General features: G+C 43.0%; 1 protein-coding gene across 1 annotated transcript in view; it reads right to left on the minus strand.

The window, feature by feature from the left end:
• Positions 1-25289, minus strand: part of thsd7ba (thrombospondin, type I, domain containing 7Ba) — a 281240-nt gene that overhangs the window by 167919 nt on the left and 88032 nt on the right. Inside the window, exons 4-6 of the mRNA XM_084085439.1 lie at positions 20310-20570; positions 17913-18085; positions 9104-9262 (exon numbers count right to left, since the gene is read on the minus strand). Of these exons, the coding sequence (XP_083941565.1) occupies positions 9104-9262; positions 17913-18085; positions 20310-20570 (593 nt within the window). The remainder of the gene's footprint in view (positions 1-9103; positions 9263-17912; positions 18086-20309; positions 20571-25289) is intronic.

The following is a 25289-nucleotide window of genomic DNA, read 5'->3' on the forward strand; positions in this document are numbered from 1 at the left end:
GCTGCAGTAGCTTTGGATAATTGACACAGGTTTTATTAAAGTAGGTGCAAAGATTCTAAAGGCCCCTGCATGACACCAAATGAGGTGATCACCTATCACCTTTTAGGTGATAAGTTGATCACCGAAACGGTGGTTTTGATACTAGGCGCTCATACTCAGGGTGATGTCCTTTAGGATTGACCCCCCTCTGTATTGCCTCCCTCTGGTTCAGGTGCGCCATCCCCGCCCACTCTGAAATCGGTTTTCCGAAAACAGCCGAGCATGAACATCTTTGAGGTATCCAAAGTCATCATTTTATACGCATATTGCTGAAGATATTTGTGTAAAAATCAATAAAATGTGCAAGCTCACAGCGCGTTGTAATGAGGCATGATATGAACTTGCAGATAACAGTAAAGAGTGACTGTGCAATAATAACCCCCTGTACTTGCACTATGCACTTTCACTGATATTATTTCCCTGTTTTAATTGTTCATTGAGTGTTTTAGGTTGTTGTTTTATCATGCTTTTATTGTATTGGAGCTTCCGAGCGTACGATTTTCATATGTATGTATGTACCTAACCAGTGCATCTAAGTGACAATAAAGTGAATCTGAATGTAGATCTGCTATTTCCGCAGAATGTTCACCTATTTTTGCCAAATGTTCAACGTTATGCCCAGAATATGGACGCTATGGGTTCATGTGGTTAAATATCAGTGGTGGAACAAGTACTCACATCTTTTGCTTAAATAAAAGTATCAATACTGTAATGTAGAAGTACTATTTGGTATTGGTATCAAAACGTACTTAAAGTACCAAAAGTAGAAATTACTGTGGAAACACACCAGACTTTTTTCGCACACACAACGCACACACGCGCATATACACACACGCGCACTTTTAGATCCAGTCCTATTTTAAAAGTCTGCGTATGGGGGACTCGCGTATCCGCGGGCCTGGTGTAGCCGGTATCATTGATAATCAATTGGATCTATACAAACACGCTGTACGCACCACGCATACGCTCGCTTTGAAACGTCTGGTGTAGATCGGCCGTTATGCAGAATGTCCCATTTCACAAGTTTTCAAATGTATGAAATGTATACTTTTTTTGTTGTTGAAAATAGTAGATCTACAAGCTCACAATACATCGCATCGCGACACATTGTGAGCTTGTAGATCTGCTATTTTCAAATGGCCGAAATGTACAGTATATAGGGCTGAAGTGGTTAATGTATGTTTTGTAATAATAATAAAAATCTACAGACTAACTAGTAACTAAAGTTTTCAAATGATTGTAGTGGAGTAAAAGTACAATATTTGCCTCTGAGATGTAGTGGAGTAGAAGTAAAAGTACCGAAAACTGGAAATACTCCAGTAAAGTAAAAAATACCTCAAAATGGTACAGTACTTGAGTAAATGTACTTAGTTACTTTAAATACGGATGGTGACAGAGGGCACCACCACTACTCTCACACACGAAAGACAACAGACAGTGATTGTGGAGATCTGAGCACGTATGGAATAATAGCCGGAAGCCCTACAGTCTGGCGTGTTGGGCAAACACAAAACACAGCAAACCGTCTCATGCATCAATGTCGTCTACCCTGGGGGGGGGGGGGTGGGGGGGTTCAAGCCTCGTGTATGTTTCTCGCCCGTTTTTTACTTTTTACTTTGTGCCTTGTTCCTGCTCATAAATCCTAAAGCGTCAGACGTGCAATGGGGTCGCCTTGGAAACAACCATAAAGAACTTGAAGCACACATTAGATCATTCCTGTCAGCACAGCCATTGTTGGGGCCTGGATGTGAAAACATGACAGAGGTCTAAATGGGAACAGACTTACAGCCCGAGAGAGAGTCCTAGACCACCCATTACCGAAGTTTTGACGTACATTTTGTCAAAAGTTGCAACATTTTCTGATCGATTTGGGGAAACAAACTTGGATTTGATTGAAAACATTGAACTTATGAGCAAACAAATAAATTCAAATAAACACAAGTTTAAATGAAGTAATCTTCAATAGGAAAACAACCTTTAACTTTGATTATACAATGAAGAAGTACACACTAGAACTGAACGTCATTTTATTCAACCACTTGAGCCCTATTAAAAAAAAATCTACACATTCTAGGCAATCTACAAGCTCACATGTTGCATTACGACACATTGTAAGCTTGTACTGTAGATCGCCTTTTTGTTGTTGTTGTGAAAACCACAAATCCGCTGCATAATTACCAATACCAATGTCATAAAAAAGTCATATAATGGCATAGATTTCGGCCCAACCAATACATATCGGTCTGGGCTGGCCCTATTACAAATAATAGGGCCATATTGGCAAAAAGGTTGTGAATAACAGTTCAAGGATGTAATTATATAGTGTAGAGACACCATCCAATAATGTGATGACTCGATCATTATCATTTAGCCAATAACAACAAGGGACTAATTGGCTCTTGTTAGTGGTCCAAGCAGCGAAGGTGCTGAAACGCTTTGTATTGGTTAAGATTATTTTCTGTACAGTTTAAGTTCCCAAACTATGGGAAATGGTTGGAAATCTCACCCACTAATCAGACAAAATATATATATATATACACTGATGGGTCAGATGGTGGGGCTGTTAATTGTGAACCTTAAGTTACTTTGTCACCCATTACCAAATCTGTATTTTCTAATTCGTCTACAGATTTTATACACATTTGGTACTAGCATCTGGATCAGTCTTAATACAGGTTTGAAATTAAACATTTTTAATCCCGTCTTTAAGTTAAATTTGACATAAAATCTCATAAATCTCATAAATTGGCTAGAGCTATTGCCACCAAACTTGGTGTGTGTTTGGATGCCATGTCCAAGCTTTGCTGTGCAGTCCTTGGATATTCAGACACTAGGGGGCACCACAATTGAGAAAGGTTTATATCTATCTTATCTCAGAATAAGTCAATTTGAGTGAAAAATGTTCCACGGTAATTCATTGCATAACGTTTGGCCATGATTGGCAAAACGGGGAATGGGTTCTAAGCGTGAACTCAAATTGTTATTATTAATCAAATCAAAACTTCCACCGTACATTTTCTACAGATGCACACCCAATGATGTATGGCAAAGATTATAGCCAACCTATGTTAAATTCAGAAATCTATCACTATATATTTGTCAAAATATGCAACACAATCAACTAAACAAAATGTACACAAGATACACAAATTCCACCCACAATTTTGGCAATACACCTGAAACCAACAGAATGATATCGTCGCTGTCGAGAGGACCGCATATTGTCCATGTGTCCAAAACCGTAGCAGATCTGCAAGCTCAAAACATGTCGCTTTGCGCAGCGTCGCGCGCAGCGTCGCGCGCAGCGTCGCGCGCAGCGTTTTGAGCTTGTGGATCTGCTACATTTGATTATTTTGTATGACGCTGTAGTATGATCAAGTAGGGCATTCATTTACGAAAAAGCACTATAAGTTAGAATATGGAGATATGGGTTTCTACCCGACAGCAATAATATGTCCCTTCTACCATTGTGTTGACATGTCCTTCAACAAGCCACTGAACCCTAAATGATCCAGACAAGCAGGCTGGTGCCCTGCATTCAAACTTCATGACAGATATTGTATTAAGGCCCCAGAAAGTCTGCAATGTTTTGTTTATCTATGCTAATATTTGCTCTTCCAAGGCTTCTGTCAATTATAATTGTGTGGCAAAAGATATTCTTGGGTATTAACACCACCAAAGAGCTGTAAAATGCTTTCCAATCCATTAATACATTAAGCCTTGTATCTATAAATGCACAGAATCTCTGTGTACTGTCTGTGTGTCTGTGTCTGTGTGTGCGTGTGCGTGTGCGTGTGCGTGTGTGCGTGTGTGTGTGTGTGTGTGTGTGTGTGTGTGTGTGAGTGTGTGTCCCACACATCTCGACCTCAAACTTGGTGCATCCCCGAGGACCCAGAGGGAAGTCAGTGGACAGTGGGCAGTTGGTCAGACATCCTTGTATCAATGCGCACAATCTCTGTCTGTCCGTCCGTCCATCTGTCTGTGCGTGTGCATGCATCTGTAGTTCGCACGTATCTTGAGAACCGTCTGACCGATCAACTTCAAATCCGGTGCGAGCGTCACCGTTGACCTGAGGGAGTGCCGTGTCTGGCGTTGAGTCAGTCGAATAGGAGGTCTTCCAGAACCGCGGGTACAACGGGTGTTGCATGTCCAACATTAGGATTTCATGTTAGACTTTCTAAGCTACATGATACTGACTTGCACTACAGTGAATGCACCACATGTCATTTGGGACCTCTTTTAACTCACATGAAAGTTGATTGATTGATTGATTGATTGATTGATTGATTGTCCGAGACTGGCCTCCAAGGACTATGATAATGGGTACTGCACTAAGTAGGCCTACTCTGACAACAGGTACAACATAACTGGAGGGGAAGCGTCCCCAATGGGCATCACCCTAGTTTTGTGCAGCAGTGAATGTGATACTCCCTCACAATGTGAAAGGTTGTGAGTTAAAACCTCACTGCGAACAACCAAATTATGCTTTATTCTGTTTCTTCATCATCATCTTCATATTCTTCTGTCATCATCTACATCTTCATCTTCATCTTCTGTGCTTAGATACCGTTAATTTGCCACTTGCGGCAATATTCGTGATTAGTATTCCTTTGTTTCTGTTCCAAAGATTTCTTTCAGAGCTCCTTTGTCAGAAACCATGTATTTCTTCACAGCTATTACATGCTGGACATCACCAGGTTGTAATCTAGTCTCTATATCGACCGCTGGGTTGCTCCGGGTCCCTCATGTCATAATGTTCTTATGGATGAAAAGTGCCAGAATAAACTGCGGTTCCTTGATACAGCACGCTCTCTGATACTTCGGGGGGCAGCTGGAATCTACTTTCATCCATGAGCTGAACACTAAAGCCAAGCCTTGTTCTTGACACTTGATGGGGAGGTCTCGCCCCCGTTTTCCTCTGCAGACGAGGCTGTCTAACCCCAGGATGTCCCCCGGACAAATTGCATCCACCAATCATCTGGAAGTGGGAGCCCGCAAGTTGAAGAACCTGATCCGGTGGGTCCTGCCCAGGTCGGCTCTCAGAAAACTGGCAGAGAGGCTGTGTGTGGATCGATTTCTTCTGGGTACCCGCTGTTGCCCGCGTCCCCAAAACTGTGATAGACAATTTGCAGTGGATACATCCCCTTGGATATGAATAATTCAAAGAATGGTCACATCAGATTTATTTCAGAGCGGGCGACTGGGACAACTCCTCTTCCCCAATGGTCTCTGTGTTAAATTCTTCATTCTGCATCTCTCTGGTCGCGTCTGCTAGACTAGACCACCTGTTTCTCAACATCGGGCCCAGGGACCGCCAGGGTTTTGTGGGTTTGTGTGTGAACCTTTTACAGAGTTAAATGAACACTGAGGATTTTTACAGTCTAGACTGGGGTCCAAGAGATACAAAAAAGGGGGTGGGGGGGGGGTGAGGGGGTGGCCTAATGCATATCATCAAACTGTGGGTCCTTGAAATGAAAACAGTTGAGAATCAGTGTGCTAGATCAGTGGTTTTCAAACAGTGGTCCGGGGACCACCAGTGATCCCAGGATCCCAAATGGACCCTTACGGGTCCATTTGGTTTCATTTTCACGCTCTCAAGAGTTAAATTATTGTTAAACATCTGCATTACTTAATTAGATAATTGTTATTTTGATCAACGTTTGCCTGTCATCTCTCCTATGATACCAACATCAATACAGCATGGAATTGTGGACAAAATCGTATCCAACGACAACAAAATATTCAAAGTATTGGGTCTGAGAGTCTAAATCTCATCATCAAATGGTGGTCCGTGGCTCAAATGCAGATTAAATAAAGGACCTTTATAAAGAAAAAGGTTGAAAACCACCGTGCTAGACGATGGCAGTGTGGTGAAAAAAAGTATACGTAAAGCTTTGAGATGAGAGGGGGGCGGGATTTTAAATTTTGTTGCAAGAGGACCTACAGTACAGTAAATTGGGAGCATGCTGACTTCCTGATTCCTGCCTGTTTTTTATATGTTCCACAGCCGGGTAAACAGTAGGATCCCATGGGACCTGCATCCTGGAGTTAGAGATGGATTGCGGTTTCACCCTGATGCTGGGAGACGTCAGGCACAGCGGAGCAGAGCGTGAGAGAGAGAAACAACAAAAGCTCAAGGTCCACCTGTAAACAGCCGGGATCATCATAACAATGCCAAACGCCAGCCCACCCCCACCACCAGTGGTGGAAAGTAACTAACTACATTTACCTAAGTACTGACTTACGTACTATTTTGAGGTATTTGCACTTTACTTGAGTCTGTCCAATTTCCAATACTTTTACTTTCACGCCACTACATCTCAGAGGCAAATATTGTACTTTTACTCCACTACAATTATTTGAAAACTTTAGTTACTAGTTACTTTTCAGATATAAACTATGATACAAGCTCACAAAGATGGGCAGTGACTCTGCTGTCCTGACATCAGTGGGAAGTCCATTCCACCACTGTGGGGCCAGAACAGAAAAAAGTCGTGACCGTGTGGATCGGCCAGCAGGACCCTTGAGTGACGAGGCAGTCAGTCGCCCCGAGGTGGCAGACCGAAGCGGTCGGGCAGGGGTGTAGGCATCGACCATAGCCCGGAGGTAAGAAGGAGCTGTTCCTTTCCCTGCCCTATAGGCTAGCACCAGGGTTTTAAACTGGATGCGAGCCGCTACGGGGAGCCAGTGTAGAGAACGGAGAAGAATAGTTGTGTGGGAGAACTTGGGGCGGTTGAACACCAGACGAGCGACGCGTTGTGAGCTTGTAGATCTGCTATTTAAAAATAGTAATTTTACTTTTGGTACTTTAAGTACATTTTGATACCAACACTTTTGTACTTTTACGCAAGTACATTTTGAATTCCAGATTTTTACTTGTAAAAGAGTACTTCTACATTGCTCACTGATTGCTCACTGAAGGTGATTTCGTCACTGTCCGGGTAGAAACCTGGTATGTCCAAAAGCGGTTACTTTTCAGGAAATCGTTGCTCCTGTCTCCCAAACTTTTTGTGTTTGTTCGTAAATGAATGCCCTACAGTACTTGATCATACTACAGCGTCACACAAAAGTATCAAATGTAGCAGATCTACAAGCTCGAAACGCAGCTTTTTTTTTTGGGAGCTTGTGGATCTGCTACTACTTTCTGCTAGGATTTGAATTCTGAAAAGTAACAGTTTTGGACATATGAGGTTTACACCCGACAGAGCCTAAATGGAAAAAAAGAACCTGTGTTCATAGGGCCAATGTCGTTATTTAGTCACCAGCTTTTAATACTTCTCATTGGTTAAATATTTATAAAACCCTGCAGACACACTTAACAACTTTCACTTTTACCTTCAACATTTTCCTAAAGAAAATAACACGCTTGTATAGCGGCTATTTTGGCTATTTCGTGTGACACTATTGTATGACGAATTAGGGTATTAACCCATTAAGACCTGGAACTGTGCCATTTTTAGATTTGAGCTAAAAAGCATTATTTTACACTTTGGGCTATTCAAAAATAGCAGATATACAAGGCGGCCTGGCAATCACACGGTAGATCTGCTATTTTTGAAAAATCGTGAAAATGTGTGCAAATCTTTGAATATATATATTTTTAAAGCGAACATTTTTAACTCAAATCGTTGCTTCTGGGGGGTCCCTGGAACAAAATATTTTGATGGGGGTCCGCGGCCAAATACATATCATTTTGGGGGTCTTTGACTTGACACAAAGATTGAGCACCACTGATATAGAAACATACGTTTTTCAGAAAACTGTTGGGATTTAGGAGACGTTAGGAGATGTAGAATCGGCTTCAGGTCTCAATGGGTTAATATTATGTTGAATGTCAGTTGAAATAATGGAGATACAAGGTTTCTGCCCGACAGCGACAATGTTCCGTTGCTTTCAGAGCTGTACCTAATCGTGGTTTATGGTCCTTTATGAATGCTATAAGAAAGGAAATGAGCGGTGAGCGCATCGCGCCGGGGAAAAGGGGGGGACGCAGCAGATCCTGTGTGTTGGTGGTTCCCTGAGCTATATTAACGGCGGCCTGGCAATCACACGGTTCACGCTGCCGTGGGATAGATACTGTATATACGCCGCGCTGAGGTGGTGCGATCGTTGACCTGAACAATCTGCGTTTTCCTCGCTCTCTCGGGGGGACGTTCATGCACGTTGGCTCGCGGCAGGGACCAGGTCGTCCTGCCATTTTTAGCACACCATATATGCAGTCACTAAAACCAACCACCTGTCCATTCATGCACGCATGCTTACACGCACGCATGCATGCAGTAGATACAGATAAGCAGACACACATGCACTCACATTATATTTCCTCTCAGAGACCGACCTCACACATTCACCTTTAGTTGGCAGTAGACACAATCACCCAGATGGCAGGCACAACAAAGGTAATACTTGCGAATAGTACACACGAACAAGCAGGCACGCACTATGTTGTGCACGCACGCACACACGCACGCACACTGTCGTGCATGCATGCACACATACACACACACAAAGATAGGAAGCATCTGATCTGCCGATGCTACACTTCCCTCCTCTTGGGACTGTGGGCTAAACCTCAGGCCTCTCTCTGTCTCTCTGTCTCTCTTCCTCTTTCTCTCTCTCTCTCTCTCTCTCTGTGTCTCTCTCTCTCTCTCTCTCTCTCTCTCTCTCTCTCTCTCTCTCTCTCTCTCTCTCTCTCTCTCTCTCTCTCTCTCTCTCTCTCTCTCTCTCTCTCTCTCTCTCTCTCTCTCTCTATCTCTCTCTCTCTCTCTCTCTCTCTCTCTCTCTCTCTCTCTCTCTCCCTCCCCTCTCTGGAGTTCTCTCTCACTTTATCTTTGGCTTCTCCCAAGAAATTGTTGCCGAGTCCCCTATTCCCTCCGTTTCTCTTCCTCTGTGTCAGCGTGTGTGTGTGTGTGTGTGTGTGTGTGTGTGTGTGTGTGTGTGTGTGTGTGTGTGTGTGTGTGTGTGTGTGTGTGTGTGTGTGTGTGTGTGTGTGTGTGTGTGTGTGTGTGTGTGTGCGTGCGTGCGTGCGTGCGTGTGTGTGTGGGGGTGATCTTTCCCTCCATACCTTTGCGTCCCTGCAGCTCGTGACAGTTGTGGTGCAGACAGGCTCCCCAGGGCGACCAGGGGGAGAGCAGGCAGTCCTGTGGACAGGGGATGGAGCAGCGCTGGGCGGCCGAGGGCAGCTCCTCACCCACACACAGCCTGGCGCTCACGGGCCTGGCCACTGAACACACACACACACACACACACACACACACACACACACACACACACACACACACACACACACACACACACACAGACAGAGGGTAAGCTGGGCTTATAAGACCAACACCCAGGAGGTGTGTACCATGTGTGTAGACAACACACAGGTATAGCGCTTGTGTAACTATTACTATGTGCTCTGGTACACAGACAGTGAAGTCCTGAACGTTGACGAATGCAACCAAATGGACCCGTAACGCTCAGAGTCCCTTCAGAATAGGGATGCTACATAGGGTTCAAGGGGTTAAACGGCGTGGTTGGAGGTCTGTGCGTTGGGTGCGTGCGTCCTCCTAAAGCCTTCGTTGCTCATTACAATTCAGTCAGGAACTCTCTCATTATAGATTCGATTGTAACCATTTATTGCAACAAATGGATACAGTAACAGTATACTTATAGCGCTCCGCTCTTAAGATGCTCCCTGAAGTAGCCGACGAGCATGCTACTGTATGTTAAATCAGGGAGAGCAAAGCAGAAACCCCCCATGAGTAACCTCGGTTGTCGAGCGTCTACGAACACAATTGGCCCGTGTTTGAGGGAGCCAGGGAAGCCGAGCAGGGAGGGTGATGTTTGTCAATGTACATACTCCTATGGGCTGGGGGCGGCACCTGTCAGCAGGGAGTGTTGGGTGGGAGGAGTAGGCTGGTGGTGGCAGGTGAGCCAGTAGGATACGACAGCAGTGACAACACACAGAAATGTGTGTGGGGAGGAATCAATTGGCAACACATTCTCACAGATAGGCGTCAGTCATTGCCGCTCCCTAGCGTCATAGGACTACAAAAACTAAAAGGCACGTATTTCAGGTTCAAATACTGGCTTACCTGGTAGCAATGCTTGACTAGTAACCGCAACCTCTCGTGATCGAGTCCCACTGTTAGGGTTAGGTTTAGGCATAGTTTTGTCAACATGCAACGTTGCCATGGCAAACCTTGACATGGCAAACCATCATGTCAAAACTTTCAGGGTGTCCCGTCATGTCAAAACTTGACTTTCAGGGTGTCCCGTCATGTCAAAACTTGACTTTCAGGGTGTCCCGTCATGTCAAAACTTGACGTTTCAGGGCTACTGACAGAGTGGCAAAATGTGACGCCTTGGGAGTGAGAAAGGGTTGCAATAGGCACATAACAACTACATTAGGGGGAGATAACAGAGTAAAAAGCCCCAAAAAAACATACAAAAGTTTTCAGTTTAACCTCTGAAGCCATCCAAAGACTCTGAACTAGGAAGGTGGAGGCTGGGGCGGTGGGGGCAAAGCGTTGCCAGCAGCATTGTGTGAGAGCGTTAGCAGAGATCAAGTGGTAGGACGGAGACATATTTAAATGTTGTGAGAATGGGCTGTGATTGGAGTGAGGAAATGCATGGCTGATTAGAAACACTTATTCAATCAGCCACGCAGGCTGACATCTGATTACAGCTGGGGGCGTGTGACGTACGTGTGTGTCCTGCATGAACTGGTCTCTCCAGCCAGGCTGTTTGCCTCCTGCAATTTTCAAATGCTTCCGTCATACAGCAGTCTCCCCGCTTCCGTTTCGTCTTTGAGGTTGCGTAAATTTGTCCTACTCTAACTCAAAGCATAATACGGTAGCTTGCTTGTCTGAAATGGGAATCCATTCCAGACTCTATATGGAATTCGGAGATTGTGGAATAGAAGTAGATACGTCTTTTGAGTTACTTTTACTTTACTTGAGTGTGTCCATTTTCCTCTCTGTCTTTAGTTCCTTTGCAGATCTATATGTGACTGCTACTGGTCAAAAGTGCCTCATGTCGCCAGGTGACAATCAGTAGATAATGGAACATTTAGATCGATTTTTTTTTTTTTGTGTGTTTTTCGTTTTTTTCATATTAACACAGTTCGAATGTTGAAGAAGGCTTGTAATGCAAAAGCTAGTCGTTTTAGAATCCTTAAATGGTTACATTAGTATAGCAAAGTAGGCTGCTTTTTTGCGAGTTTGTCTGTGTATTTGGGGGTGGAGAGACCCTTGGCCGAGATTTAGCCAAGCCCCCAGAGCCGCTGAGAAATCTTGAAGCCACCACCCCAGTGGCCAAAGCTGGAACTGCAGGCGGGGAGAAATACATGCGCGAGCAAAACATACTGATATATATTTATATATATAGATATAAATATGTAAACATATTATACATAAATACATATGCATTTACATATACATAGGCATCTCCAGTGAATTTCATAAATATCTCGCGTTCAATCCTTGACACACGGGCTGCCGTAGAACGCAAAAATGACACTAGTGCGCATGCTCATAACTTTACGCCAACCCAAAACCGTCTCAATAATTCTACTTCCGGCAGGCTTCCGGGTGCTTCAAAACGCCACTGAGCACATTCATTGAAATCATAGCTGGGGGCGGGGCAATCCTCCCTCTAGTTATATTATACCTCTATGGATTTAGCATAGTCGTTTCGATTGGTCGCTAGCTAGGCATTGTACTCCGGTTTCACTGCCTGAGCCGATGGTCTGAGCGCGCAAGAGCCAGTGTTGCCAGGTATTGTTATTATAAGTTAGCCCCCAAGATTTTATTTGAAAATAGCAGATCTATAAGTATAAGCTCCAGTGGTGGAAAAAGTACTCCAAGTCTCTACTTAAGTAAAATTACCAATGCTGCAATATAAAAATACTCTGTTACAAGTAAAAGTCCAGAATTCAACATTTACTTGAGTAAAAGCACAAAAGTATTGGCATCAAAATGTACTTAAAGTACCAAAGTAAAAGTACTAAATATTTGAAAATAGCTGATCTACAAGCTCACAACGCGTCGAGCTTGTAGATCTGCTATTTTCAAATAGCTGATGTATACAATAAGGAGGGTTAAAATGCTCATGTGGCCCATAGTCGCTTATTTTGGGCTTTTTTTCCTAGACCTGGTTGCTTATTTCTCTCATAGAATCTGGCAACACTGGTGTTGTTGTTTAACTTTAGGACGTTGCATAGCGAAAGTTGCTCTGATCTGCTCATCAGAAAGGATTATTCTTATTCATTCATTTTCCTCCGTTTGTTTGATGACCCCCCCCCCCATTTTGAGCTATACCAACCTTTTAGCTAAACAGGCCGCTCGACGCTCGTCGTTTGTATTCCACGTGTAGCGAGGCTAGATAGCATAGCCTCGTTAGCTCGTAGTGGCGAGTGTCTTGCCTGAACTACAGTCCGTACATCTACATAAACGTTCAGATTTCAAATATAAAGTGCTTAACCCATGGCCACGGATGTTACAATTATGTACGGGCCCACATAAGTACACGTATCTTCTGTATTGTTCAATAAAAAGCATTTTAATATGATCGGTGGCCATTTTATCCATTTGCTTTCAACTACGCGACCGCATCGGTTGGGAGGTGTATTGCACTCTGATACATTATAACTCTATGAGAAAATGGCCGCCGATCTGATCAAATTGCCTTTTATTGAACAATACGGAAGATACAGATACTTACACCCACCCGAAATCAAGTGTAACATCCGTGGCCATAATGTAAGCACTTTATATTTTAAATCCGAACGTTTATGTAGATGTACAGGCTGTAAATGAACAAAGTGCAAACGCCATGTTGCAGTTCAACAAAGACGTCACGTCACGACGACGTGAAGTTGTTTGCAGTGGTGGAAAGTAACGAAGTACATTTACTCACGTAGCCTACTGTACTTAAGCGGTGCGACGCATTGTGAGCTTGTAGATCTGCTATTTACAATTTAGTACTTTTACTTTTGGTACTTTCAGTACATTTTGATGCCAATAATTTTGTACTTTTACTCAAGTACATTTTGAATTCTGGACTTTTACTTTTAACAGAGTATTTTTATATTGCAGTATAGACCCCTTAACAGACGACGTCATACTGGCTGCGTGCAGCCAGTATGCGCGCAACGAAACCCATTATATCAGGTCTCGTTAGGACGCGTCTCACTAGCCAACACACACAAGAGGGGGTTGGGGTGTGCTGAAACCAGTGCACCCCGAAACAGGTTGGGAATTGATTGCGTGAAACAATCACCTGTGCGTCCAGGCTCAATGTTAGTAAACAAATAATTGGTCTATTGTTGGTACTTTTACTTAAGTAGAGAATTTGAGTACTTTTTCCACCACTGCTTATTTGGGCTTGCTTTCAAGATTCTTTTTGAAAATAGCTGATTTAATAGGGCTCAAGTGGTGAAACTGGTCGTTTCTTTTGGGCTTGTTTTCATAGACTTCATAGCTTTCTCTCACAGAACAACACCAGCAACTGGATTTTATCAATACATTGACTTACATTGGCTATTTGAAAATTGCCGATCTACAAGCATGCATTGTGAGCTTGTAGATCTGCTATTTTTAAATAAATATGTTATTAATATTATTAATAATATTAATTAATATTATTATGACAAAACATACTAATCACTCAAGCCCTATTTCATACAATTTACAAGCATTGCGACGCGTTGTGAGCCTGCATGATCGTACAGTAATCAAATTGATTACAATTACTTTTGTACTGTAGCTATATTTTGATGCCAGGACCTTTTTACCCAAGTAAAGTTTAGAATTCAGCAGGCGTTTTACTTGGACCTTTTACTCTTCTACAAGTAGCTCTACATTGTGGTATTGCTACTTTTACTTCTTCACCAGTGGTGAAAGGGAGGCTAGGGACCCATATGGTAATATCCTGCTGTGAGAGAAAGGAGGACACAGACAGGCAGCCGAGGTTATTTCAGGGTTTGGACGGGACGAAAAGGCATTAGCATAATTTGATATAGCCGGCTGGCATGGCCAGTTAACAGCATGGAGGTTTGAGAACTGCGGCTGTGGTTTTGAAGTGAAGGGGGAATGGATAAATTTAGGGGTTGGGGGGAAAAAAGAACAGGGTGCTGTCAAAAAAAGGGACAAAACGGAAGGACATTTTATTTTTCCCAGGCTGGTCCTGTATAACTTTGACCGGCTCAGGACATAAACTTTAGGGGCTGAGATGTTGAGTTAACCCATTAAGACAGGGAAAAGCGTCTTCTATGGCTATTCGAAAATAGCAGATATACAAGCTCATAGCACGGCACAGAGTGCCGCACTATGAGCAGGGGTGCACATAACTGGTGCGCAGGTGCGCATGCGCACCCAAAATAAAAAATGCGCACCACATCAGGCGACGCGAGGCGCTTTTGCGCACCAACAGCTGGGACAGGAATTTCCAAGCTTTTATTTTTTAGCAAAACTAAAAAATAAAAGCCTGGAGATCGAGGCTAGGAATTTACTTCCTGAAGCCACAATCACTCTAAAGCACCCGTCGGCCCCATGTACAGCCATTAGGCGGAGGGGTAGAGATATGACTCGCGTCGCCTCGCATTGCCTCGCTGCGTGCACGCAGCCAGCAGCGGCTGTTAGAGGCACTCGTCACCGATGATGAACGCACCGTAATGGTGCAAAATATGCCGTGAACGTCCCAATCTGGCGGATAAAATCAGCGCAGCAGCACAGGGCACCAACCTTGGGGGCTTTATCTAACAGCGTGAGAAAAACAAAACGGCGAAAATCGGCGGAATGTAGGAGCAGAGCGTCCTTTTTTTCTCGTCCCCCCCCCCCCCCCCCCCCGTTGACAAAACTGTCCGGTGGGCACCGTGCTGAACCCCCCCCCCCGTTGACAAAACGGGACGGGCGCCATGCGCACCAAGTCACATGTCCAGGTGCTCTTCTGCGTACCAGACCTAAAAAGTTATGTGCACCCCTGACTATGAGCTTGTAGTTCTACTATTATTATTTTTTGCGTGGAAAATGTGTGCAAATCTTTGAACACCTTGAACGTGAACATTTGTAACTCAAATCTTTGCTTCTGGGGGTTCTACAAATGTCTTCTAAAACATTTTTTTGAAAAAACTTGTATGTATTTGGCCGCGGACCCCCATCTCAAAAAATGTTCCAGGGACTCCCAGAAGCAAAGATTTGAGTAAAAAAATAATGTTCGCTTCAAAAAAATATATATATTCAAAGATTTGCACAAATGTTCACGATTTTTCTAAAATAGCAGATCTATGAGTGGCGCGCTATGAGCTTGTATATCTGCTATTTTTGAATTGCCAAAGAAATCTTAAAATGACACAGACGCGTTCCCGGATTCAATGGGTTAAGGCACTGAATAACCAATCGGCTCTCTCGGACACAACAGCAACCCTGCGGCCACCTATAACGGGCCCTGGCATTAGCATCCCACACAAGGGGTATGGGGGGTGTGCGACCCCCCCCCCCTTTCTTCCTGCCTACGACAGGAGAATGTATTAAATCTAATATTCCATTTTGATGCACCTACGCACATCAATGAGCCGCAAATTTCCATTTAAATGAAAGCCAAAAGAGAAGTGGACTAAATGTCCATTGTGCATTTTTGTCATCTTGCCCACAAAAAGTAATTTACATGGTCTTTGATTTTACTTTGTAACGAATGAGAGGCTTGCTTGAACCGCATTGATAAAGTGCATAATACAGCTCTTTCTTCCTTTTTGTTGGCTAAATTGTGATTTTTCATGTTTGACAATCCCCTTACAGTGGGGTAAGACATCCAAGGGGAACAAATTGGTTTCCACGTTACCAGACTCCCAGGCCCCATGTTACAATCTGTTTACATTAGCTTAACGCTGGCAGGGTCGTATCTAGGTAAACATTGCTGTTGACTTTTATTGATCAGCCGTGTCCCTGGCTGCCATTGATTCAAACAAACTATATAGTTCATTCATATTCCACAGCAGGTCCCGCACGTATATCTATCTATCCACCATGCAAAAAAAACTCTGATCTTCCCAGTGTTTCCCTCTGAACATATTTGATGAATAAAAAGGGGGAGATTCCCACCGGCGCTATTTCCATGTGAGGTGTTAAATCATTTAAGAAAATATACTCTTCGGATATAAAAAATTAAGTCACCCCTGGACTCATCGCGTGCTGTTAAGTCAGCGGATTGAGATTTAACACGGTGGCAAAATGTAATAATCGTCAGTGGTGTTTATTACAAATTAACACACCTTCCAGGAGGAGGGAGACTCTTCTTCTTTTCTTTTTTTTTTTTTACAAGGTAATGAAACCCATTAAAATTTACAAGGCCACTTGATTAAGGAGATAAATGAAATAGCTGTTATGCACAGACTATTTCATCTTCCTTTGGTCTCCTTTATAGGTCAAAAACCTAATAAAAACAGTTGGTTATACAGAGTTACATTTGAAACTAAATCTTTCCTTTGTTCCTCCTAATCCCTGGACGCTGCTACCTGTTAACTCCATTTATTTATCAATTAAATTCTTAGTTGCATCCCCTCTCTCTGTATCTGTCCTGCGTTTTATACAGTGGTGCTGTCCAGGGCACCTGTCTGTCTGTCTGTCTGTCTGTCTGTCTGTCTGTCTGTCTGTCTGTCTGTCTCTTGTTCTGTCGATCGGTCTGTCTGTCTGTCTGTCTGTCTGTCTGTCTGTATCTACTTTCTAATGTGTATTTGCATGTAGAACACAGGTACGGCTGCAAAATACACCACGAAGCACAATCCTCCTTTTTTTCCCCCTTCCACTGCACATTTTTTTTGTAAGATACATGCCTAGAGGCTACAGCTCTGTGCTGAATAATTAATTGCAGGAGTTTACATGGGGGCATGCAGCAGCAGACCTTACGCTGCACTTTATTTATGGCAGTGGAATATGCTTCCAGTGAAGCGGGTTAAGGTGAGCAGTGGCCTCTCCTCTTACCCTCCTTACGTTGATTGAGGTGGAAAGTAAATAAGTACATTTACTCGGGTATTGTTACTCAAGTTTTTACACCCTTTTCTCCCCAATGCAATCGTTATGCCAATTGATTCCTCCCCACACACATTTCTGTGTGTTGTCACTGGTGTTGTATCATACTGAATCACCTACCACTCCTCTCGCACAACACTCCTCCTCTTGTATGGGGGGGTCGCTGGCAGACAATATTTTCAAATGAGCGTCCGTTGCCAAATACATATACATTTTGCGGGTCCTTGACATGCGGGTCCTTGTCCTTGACTCAAGGACAAGAACCCGCGTGTCAAGGACCCGCAAAAGGACCTTGAGGGAGTTCCAGGGGGTCCCCGCTAAATGATGGATAGTTAGGAACCAAATGGACCCGTCAGGGTCCATTTAGTCTGGGAGACGTCGCCTCAGAACCTGTACAGCAGGGGCGCGGCCACTGCGTTCTGATTCAAATCAACAGCCAATGAAGAAAAGGGGGCGGGATCCACATGCAGTGAGTGTTGCATGTAAATAGGAGCGATGGGCGGCCGCCATTGTTGTGTACTGCTGTTTACCTCTCGTCGGACTGTTTAGACGAGTTGCACAGCTCTCAGACCGGTAAGAGGCGTGTCCGCTCAGATTCTGAGCGTAAGTTACATCCCGCGCACAAATACCAGGGCTCTGGCCCAGAAGTTCCTCGCCCCTCCCGTTTGTATGCGAGAGCTGGCGAAAACTTCTGGGAACTCAGATTAGGGTCCATTTGGTTCCATTTGTACACTCTCAGAGTTGGGGGTCCCTGGCATATCTTTTCAAATGGGGGTCCGCGGGCTAATAAGTGTCAATTTGGGGGTCCTTGACATGAAAGAGTTTGTAAACCACTTAGCTAGCACTCATTCATCTTACCCTCCTTCCTGTGATGCGGGGCAGAGGAGTCGTCATGGAGCTGGACACAGTAGGTCTCTCTGGTCTGGACCCCTCCTCCACACAGGGCGCTGGTGTTCCCCAGCCGCCGGTCCTGCTGGCTCAGCAGAGGAGCCACACGGCATCCAGCCCAGTCTGTGGTCCTCCACACATACCTGACCATGAGAGAGATATTACACACATTACTTGATAAAGTAATTTTTACTTTACTTGCGTATTTCCAATGCTCTGGACTTTTACTTCTACTCCACTATCTCAGACGGTCAACTACAATTATATGAAAACTTTAGTTACTAGTTACTTTATATATTTGGATTATTATTACAAAACTTACATTACCCACAGTATGCCCTACAGTATATACTGTACATGTCGGCCTTTTGAAAATAGCCGATCTACTGTACAAGCTCACAATGCGTCGCAATGCGACGCATTGTGAGCTTGTAGATCTGCTATTTTCAATAAATTTGTACACATTTTGTAAAAAAAACTTGTGAAATGGGACATTCTGCATAATAAGTACTTTCTAGTTTTGGTACTTTAAGTACATTTTGATGGCAATACTTTTGAACTTTTACTGAAATAAATGTTCAATTCTGGACTTTTACTTGTAACAGAGTATCTACATTGCAATATTGATACTTTTACTTAAGTACAGAAATGTAGTACTTTTTCCACCACTGCACAAGTGTGCATGCACATCGTGGCTGTTGGGCGGAACCCTTGTATGTCCAAGGAAGACCGTTACTTGTCAGGATATGGAAATAAAGAACCTGTATTCCAAGTAAGTAAAGTAGAAGAGCAGATAGCAGATCAGCGGATCTAAATAGCAGATCTACAGTACACGTTCACAATGCATTGCAATGTGAGCTTCTTGTGAGCTTGTACTGTAGATTTATTATGCTTATGCATACGTGGATATATATATATATACATACACGCACAGGCACAGATATTGTGGGCCAAGTAGCAGAGCTGGTCTTCAAGGTTTGCTATTATTTTTCATAAAGTGGACTTGAAAGCACTGAAAAAATGATGCATAGATCTATTATGTGGGTCTGACACATGAAGAAAAATAAGTAATACGAACGGAGCGGTCCCCCTCCTTTAGCTGTTCTGATTACGTTGAAGAAACTTCAAACCAACTGCTCTGGCTTTAACTATGAAAAATGCTAAGATGCAGAGACCAATAATATTGGTGGGAGTTTAATAGAACAACAGCCTGTAGTAATCTATCAAATGCTTAATTTCCGTAATGAGTTTTCCTTAATCATGTAAATCCACCGCTCTGAGGCGTTCCATGTAGCAAATAAAAAATCAACTTCAGCGGCTGGAAAAATTATTCTCTATTGACTACTTTGTTTACCGCACAGAATAGCATGGCAGTCGTGCCCCCCCACCCCGTCTCTCTGCAGCAACCTTTACATATCAATGAGCCTCCAACCTCTCCACCCCCCAATCCTCGGGAACGACAAAATTAATTTAAGGGTCCCTCGATTTATATTAAAGACATTTTAGACACATACTGAATGAAAAAAAGAAACATATCCCAAAAGTATTTCCATTGTTTACGGTTTTAATATATCCATTTTTACAGCCTCTGGGCATTTTCCTCACAATTGTCCAAGTGAGAAGAAGGCTTGAAACAGGAAAATGAAAAATTATTATTTGGCGTCACAGCTGAGAATATGCCTTCAAATCACAGATCCATATGTAAACAACCCCTCTGCTTCTGGGAGGAGGGGGGTGGGCATCTGAGCACCACTGCCAGGCTTTGATTTGTAACTCAAACCATTTCCTGCATTTTCTTAACCCCTCAAGCCATACCCTGTATTCAAATCGGCCAATGGGACTGGAGTCCACCGCCCCGTCATTATGACTGAGACATAACCATAAACAAGCCCGATACCCCCATATATATGTTCCGTCACTATGACTCAGACATAACCATAAACAAACCCGATATATAGGTTCCGTCACTATGACTCAGACATAACCATAAACAAGCCCGATACGCCCATATGTATAGTTTCAGTCACTATGACTCAGACATAACCATAAACAAACCACCATAATGTGGAATTCCCTGACACCATCCATTAAAGGATGTGTATGACTGCTTTCTTTCAAACATCTATCAGGAGACCACATCTGGAGGTAAATGTATCTATTTCCAATCTCTTTTGAACTTATGTTTGTATTTTTGGTGATGTATTATTGTGTTCATTTTGTATTTTATGTTGGTGAATTCAATACATATTATGTAGAACCACAATGGAACAAGTCCCCAGGACTTTTTTTTTGCGTTATCCTTTTAGCTTTAATGTCTTTACTGTACCACATGCTGTTTTATATTTCTGACTGCATTCAATCAATCACCTGGGACAGAGAGGAAGTAGATCTCCCATGATGTTACAGGCTTCTTTCTCCTCCAGGGCGGGACACTGTCTCCCTCCGTCGCCCACGGCGATGTGCGTCATGGTCCGCGTCCGCACCCGGTACCCGGGGGACAGGTCTGTGGCCCGGCCGCGGCAGGTCTTGGAGCAGAGGCTCCACGACGACCAGTCAGACACCTGGCAGTCCTTGGGCATCACGCAGGCCTGGAAAGTCAGCGGGGTGTCGTCCTCCAGGGTACAGAGGCTGGATGGACAGCGGGAGGAGAGCACATGGAGATGGAGAGAGAATTTAGACTTTAAACTAGCGACTGGAAGCATATAGTATTTATGACAATGTTTATTAAGGTAATAAAATTAAGTGAAAAGTTTGTCCAAAAACCCATGATGGGTTTTAGGCTATATTCTATGGGTTTTAGGCTATATTCAAGCGGATGGGTTACCCATCCGCTTGAATATAGCCTAATTGCTTCTGCAACCAGCAGGGGTGAAACAGCGGTGAAACAGTGAGAATACAGGCCATTCATATGAACTGTCACACTTCCTATATAGCCTCAATTTACAAGCCGGATGCTAGTCCCAAAACAAAAGCTTTTTTTTGTTAAAAGGTTAAAGCACTATATTCTCATAGTAGGCATTGCTATAGAGCAGGCGTCTTCAATGTTCTTTCAGGCCAAGGACCCCTTAGCTGAGAGAAGTAGGGACCCCCACTACATATTTGATACATGTTAAATGTTAAATGTTTTCAGACATACTTAAACGCTCAACACTTTGTAAACTTCACCTATGGCTCGGTACTTGGTCTGCTCTGGTCCAACCTCTTCGTCGAAAATAGCAGATCTACAAGCTTTAAAATAAAATCCTTATAAAGATTTGGCAGCCCCCCTGCAGTATCTCCGAGGACTCCCTAGGGGTCCCTGACCCCCTGTTGAAGACCCCTGCTATAGAGTGTTTGTTCAGTCACAGGGGTCTCCCCGTCTCTCCAGCTCTTTAATAAACAGAAAATTCATTTTCAGATGGGTTACCAATGTCAGCCTATCAAGAGAAACTACCCATTTATCAGCTTCAATTTGATAGTGTTCCAGTTCCAATTTTGTCCGTATGTCATCACCTCCAAATTCACTTGTTTACCATGTGTCCTGTGTGAGTACTCTCTCCTGATTGGATACAATTGGTACCCCGATGTGAAAATACCTTTTCTGTTGGAGCTGGAGAGACAGGGAGACTCCTATACTGAACAAACACTTTATAGCAATGAGTGTCAGATTATAGAGCTATTTAACACTAACATTGCCCAAAACAAACATGTCTGCGCTACTACTACGACACGTTGGCACGCTCTATATACTTCTTTGTACTGTACAACAAATAATGAACATTTTAATCGTCAAGCTCTGTGTTTTCACAATTTTATCATTTAGAAAATGACACATTTTGACATCTTATATTAAAATTGGCTTAAGAGAGGATTGGCCGACTGGCCGACGGACCACGTCATCACGGTCATGTCACTATGACTCAGCCATAACCGTTCCCAATGCGGCTACGCCCAAAAATGGAGTGTGTTGTCTAACCCTCTCAATGTGTCATCATGGCATCAGGCGCAAACAAATCAGTCAGCTCCATATGGGCACAAAAGGGGGTATGCCCATATATGGGCATATACTGATGACATCAGCGATCTCCATATATGGGCAGAAAAGGGAGAAGGACTGACAGATACAGAGATCTCCATATATGGGCATATTGGTGTCACTCCACGGCTACGGCTAGCCCCGCCCCCGGTCGGTGGGGTCGACATCTCCCTTCACTCGGAGGTTCGCTAACAGTAGCCTGCTAGTTGGTGCTCTTTCAGCAGTGTTTCGCCAAAATGGGAATGGACAACAGACTAACTTTTCACCTCATTTCCAAATGGAAGCCAGCCAGGTCTCCCGACGTAACAAAGAGACGATGCATGGCTTGGTTGTCTGACAGCCCAGATGACAGAAAAAGACGTGGAAGAAACACGCAAGATAGCACACATCAGGATCCATGTAGAGAGGGTTATAGGCACTATACGCAACAAGTACCATATATTAAATGTTAGGGTACCCATCACTCTGATGCATACACCATACACCTTCAAATGAGCGTCCGTTGCCAAATACATATCAATTTTGCGGGTCCTTGTCCTTGACTCAAGGTCAAGGACCCGCAAAAGGACCTTGAGGGAGTTCCAGGGGGTCCCCGCTAAATGATGGATAGTTAGGAACCAAATGGACCTTTATGGTTCTGTAACTCTGAGAGTGTACAAATGGAGGAGTGGAGGACATGACAATCCTTGACAAAGTTGTCTGAGCGTGCTGTGATCTGACTAACTTGTGCACCAGTGTGGTTCTGAAACTATTTTTAATAGTACCCTTCTGCATAGAAAAAGCAGACATGAGGTTATGCTCTGTAGATACATTATCTGTTCCCTTTTTATGTACATAGTAACCTGTACATGTTTTCAAATAAAATACATAGTCTTTCTACATAAAATGATTATATGCAAATAGCACCGCATTCTTTCACATGGCTAAAATGCATAGGCCATTCTATCATTATGCAGTGCTTTCATTCAATGCAAATTAAATATAACCGAATCCTGATGATGGCTCAGGTCACCAGTTGCCTCACCTGTTAATGATCACATTATAATATGGATGGGCAGAGACCATTACTCCTCTTTGAGCCTGATGAGGTTCCTTTTTTATACCCATAGTAACCTGTAAATGTACCTTGTTTTCAAATAAAAGACACCTTCATGTGACGTTGACTTACAGTGGTTACTTTGTAGATTTTGATTATTATTACAAAACATACAGTAACCACTTCAGCCCATACATTTCGGCCATTTGAAAATAGCCGATCTACAAGCATTGTGAGCTTGTAGATCTGCTATTTTCAAATGATCATACATTTTATACATTTGAAAGTTTGTTTTTTCAGTTGGTTTTTAACATTGTTGATGTAATTCTTTGGATGTGCCGCTGTGTGTACAAGCTATATAGTAGTGTACCCTGTTGGATGGGTCTGTAGACTGACAGTGACACAACCAACATGGTGAATCTTGGCCACGCCCCCCAAATCACTCCCCCACCCAAGCGAACTTTGCCAGCCCTATTGGCGGTGCGATGTAGGCGTGAGGGCCGCATCGCAAACCCGAACTTCTAGTTTGGAAAATTCACCCAAAATAGGGATGCCCGTGGTCAAGGTTAACATACATTTTTAATGAATAAAAATGCATGTATTTACTTCCGTCTGACCAGAAGCAGGAATAAAACATTATCCCCACCAGCCATAAAAAATAAATGACCAGAAGTTCGATTTTTTTCCCCCCAGCAAATCGAACTTTGAAAACATATATCTCTGACACAAGAAAGAAACTATAATTTTATATAAAGTTCATGCCATTGTCACCCTCTCAGACTTTGATAAATAAGGTTTGCAGGCAGAGAGTGGGAGAGAGAACGTCAGGGGGGGAGAGGGGGGAGGGGGGCAGCATGACAGATGCCAGCTGACTTTGGCATTTGATTAGGCTATGTGAGGCAGACTTTGGCTGCTTAGAACAGGAGTTTGGAAATAACACATCAACTCTGAGAAATACCATCTAAGTCACAGAGCAGACTGCTAGATATCTCCACTTTTATGACGGAGGAGCAACCTTTTCTGCCTCCACTGCATTGTGACACATTATTATTATCGTCTGCAGTGTGCGACAGCAACCGAGTACATTTGCTGGTACTTGAGTGCTGTACTTAAATACATTTTTGGAGTATCTGTACTTACCTGAGCATTTGTATACTTTTGTCTTTCACTCCACTAAGTTTCAAATGAATTGTATTCCTCTAGATTTTTAGAAAGGGAAAAGTACATTGTGAACTTACGCCCATCATTTAAAATATTGTGATGTCAGCTCACAGCTTGTAGGTCTTCTATTTTCACTAGTATATACAGCAATGCATTGATATACATTGTGATTTGTACTTGTAAGTGTTTTTAAAAGCAAGTACTCCAGTACTACAAACTGGACTGAGCAAGTTTTGCTTGTAGTTGAGTATTTATTTGACCAGCAGCATCTATACTTTGACTCAAGTACTGGGGGGTTGAGTACTTTGTCCACCACTGATCGTAATAATATTCATCATCATGTATCTGATTCACAGGGTTAGATTTGCTAGGAGTGGATGGCAAAGGGGCCAACTCCATCCCTCTGCTTTTGATATCCCCCACACTGGTCACTCATATTTATGGTCGGTGAGAATATGTTTTATCCTTGCTCCGGGTCAGGAATTAAATACATACATTTGCTTTTGGGACATGTAGACTGTTTGATGTTTATGTTTATGATAATGTCACAATTTTACAATTAAAGGACGACTTCACCGATTTTCAACCTATCTTCATATAATTGGTCCTCACTAATACTCATGATAAAATGGTAAAAAAAAAATCTACTTGTCTGTGTCTCATAGGAGGGCTGTGGACAGTCCAGAAACCCGTCTACCAGTGACATCATCGTTAGGCATGATTTTTTTTCCCAACAAGATTTCACATTTTTTATTTAGATTTTTATTAACACGAGAACAATGGCTTCTTTTATTGCATTGCAACTTTCCAGGAATAGAAAGCGTGCAGTTTCTTAGTAGCTTGGATTCCCCATTGATGATGTCACTGGTAGACGGGACTCTGAACTGTCCACAGCCCTCCTCTGAGACACAGACTGAGTAGATTTTTTTTGAATCATTTTATCATGAGTATTAGTGAGGACCAATTATATTAAGATAGGTTGAAAATCGGTGAATTTCTTTTTTTTAAATGATGTCAAACTTAAAAATGTATTAAAAATATATAAATCGATTAATAAATAACAAAAATAGCCAATCTACAAGCTCACAACGTGTTGCGATGCGATTATTTTGTTTTGAGCTTGTAGATCGGCTAT

The sequence above is a fragment of the Gymnoscopelus microlampas genome (assembly GCF_963454915.1).
Source record: "Gymnoscopelus microlampas genome assembly, chromosome: 17".
NCBI lineage: Eukaryota > Metazoa > Chordata > Actinopteri > Myctophiformes > Myctophidae > Gymnoscopelus > Gymnoscopelus microlampas.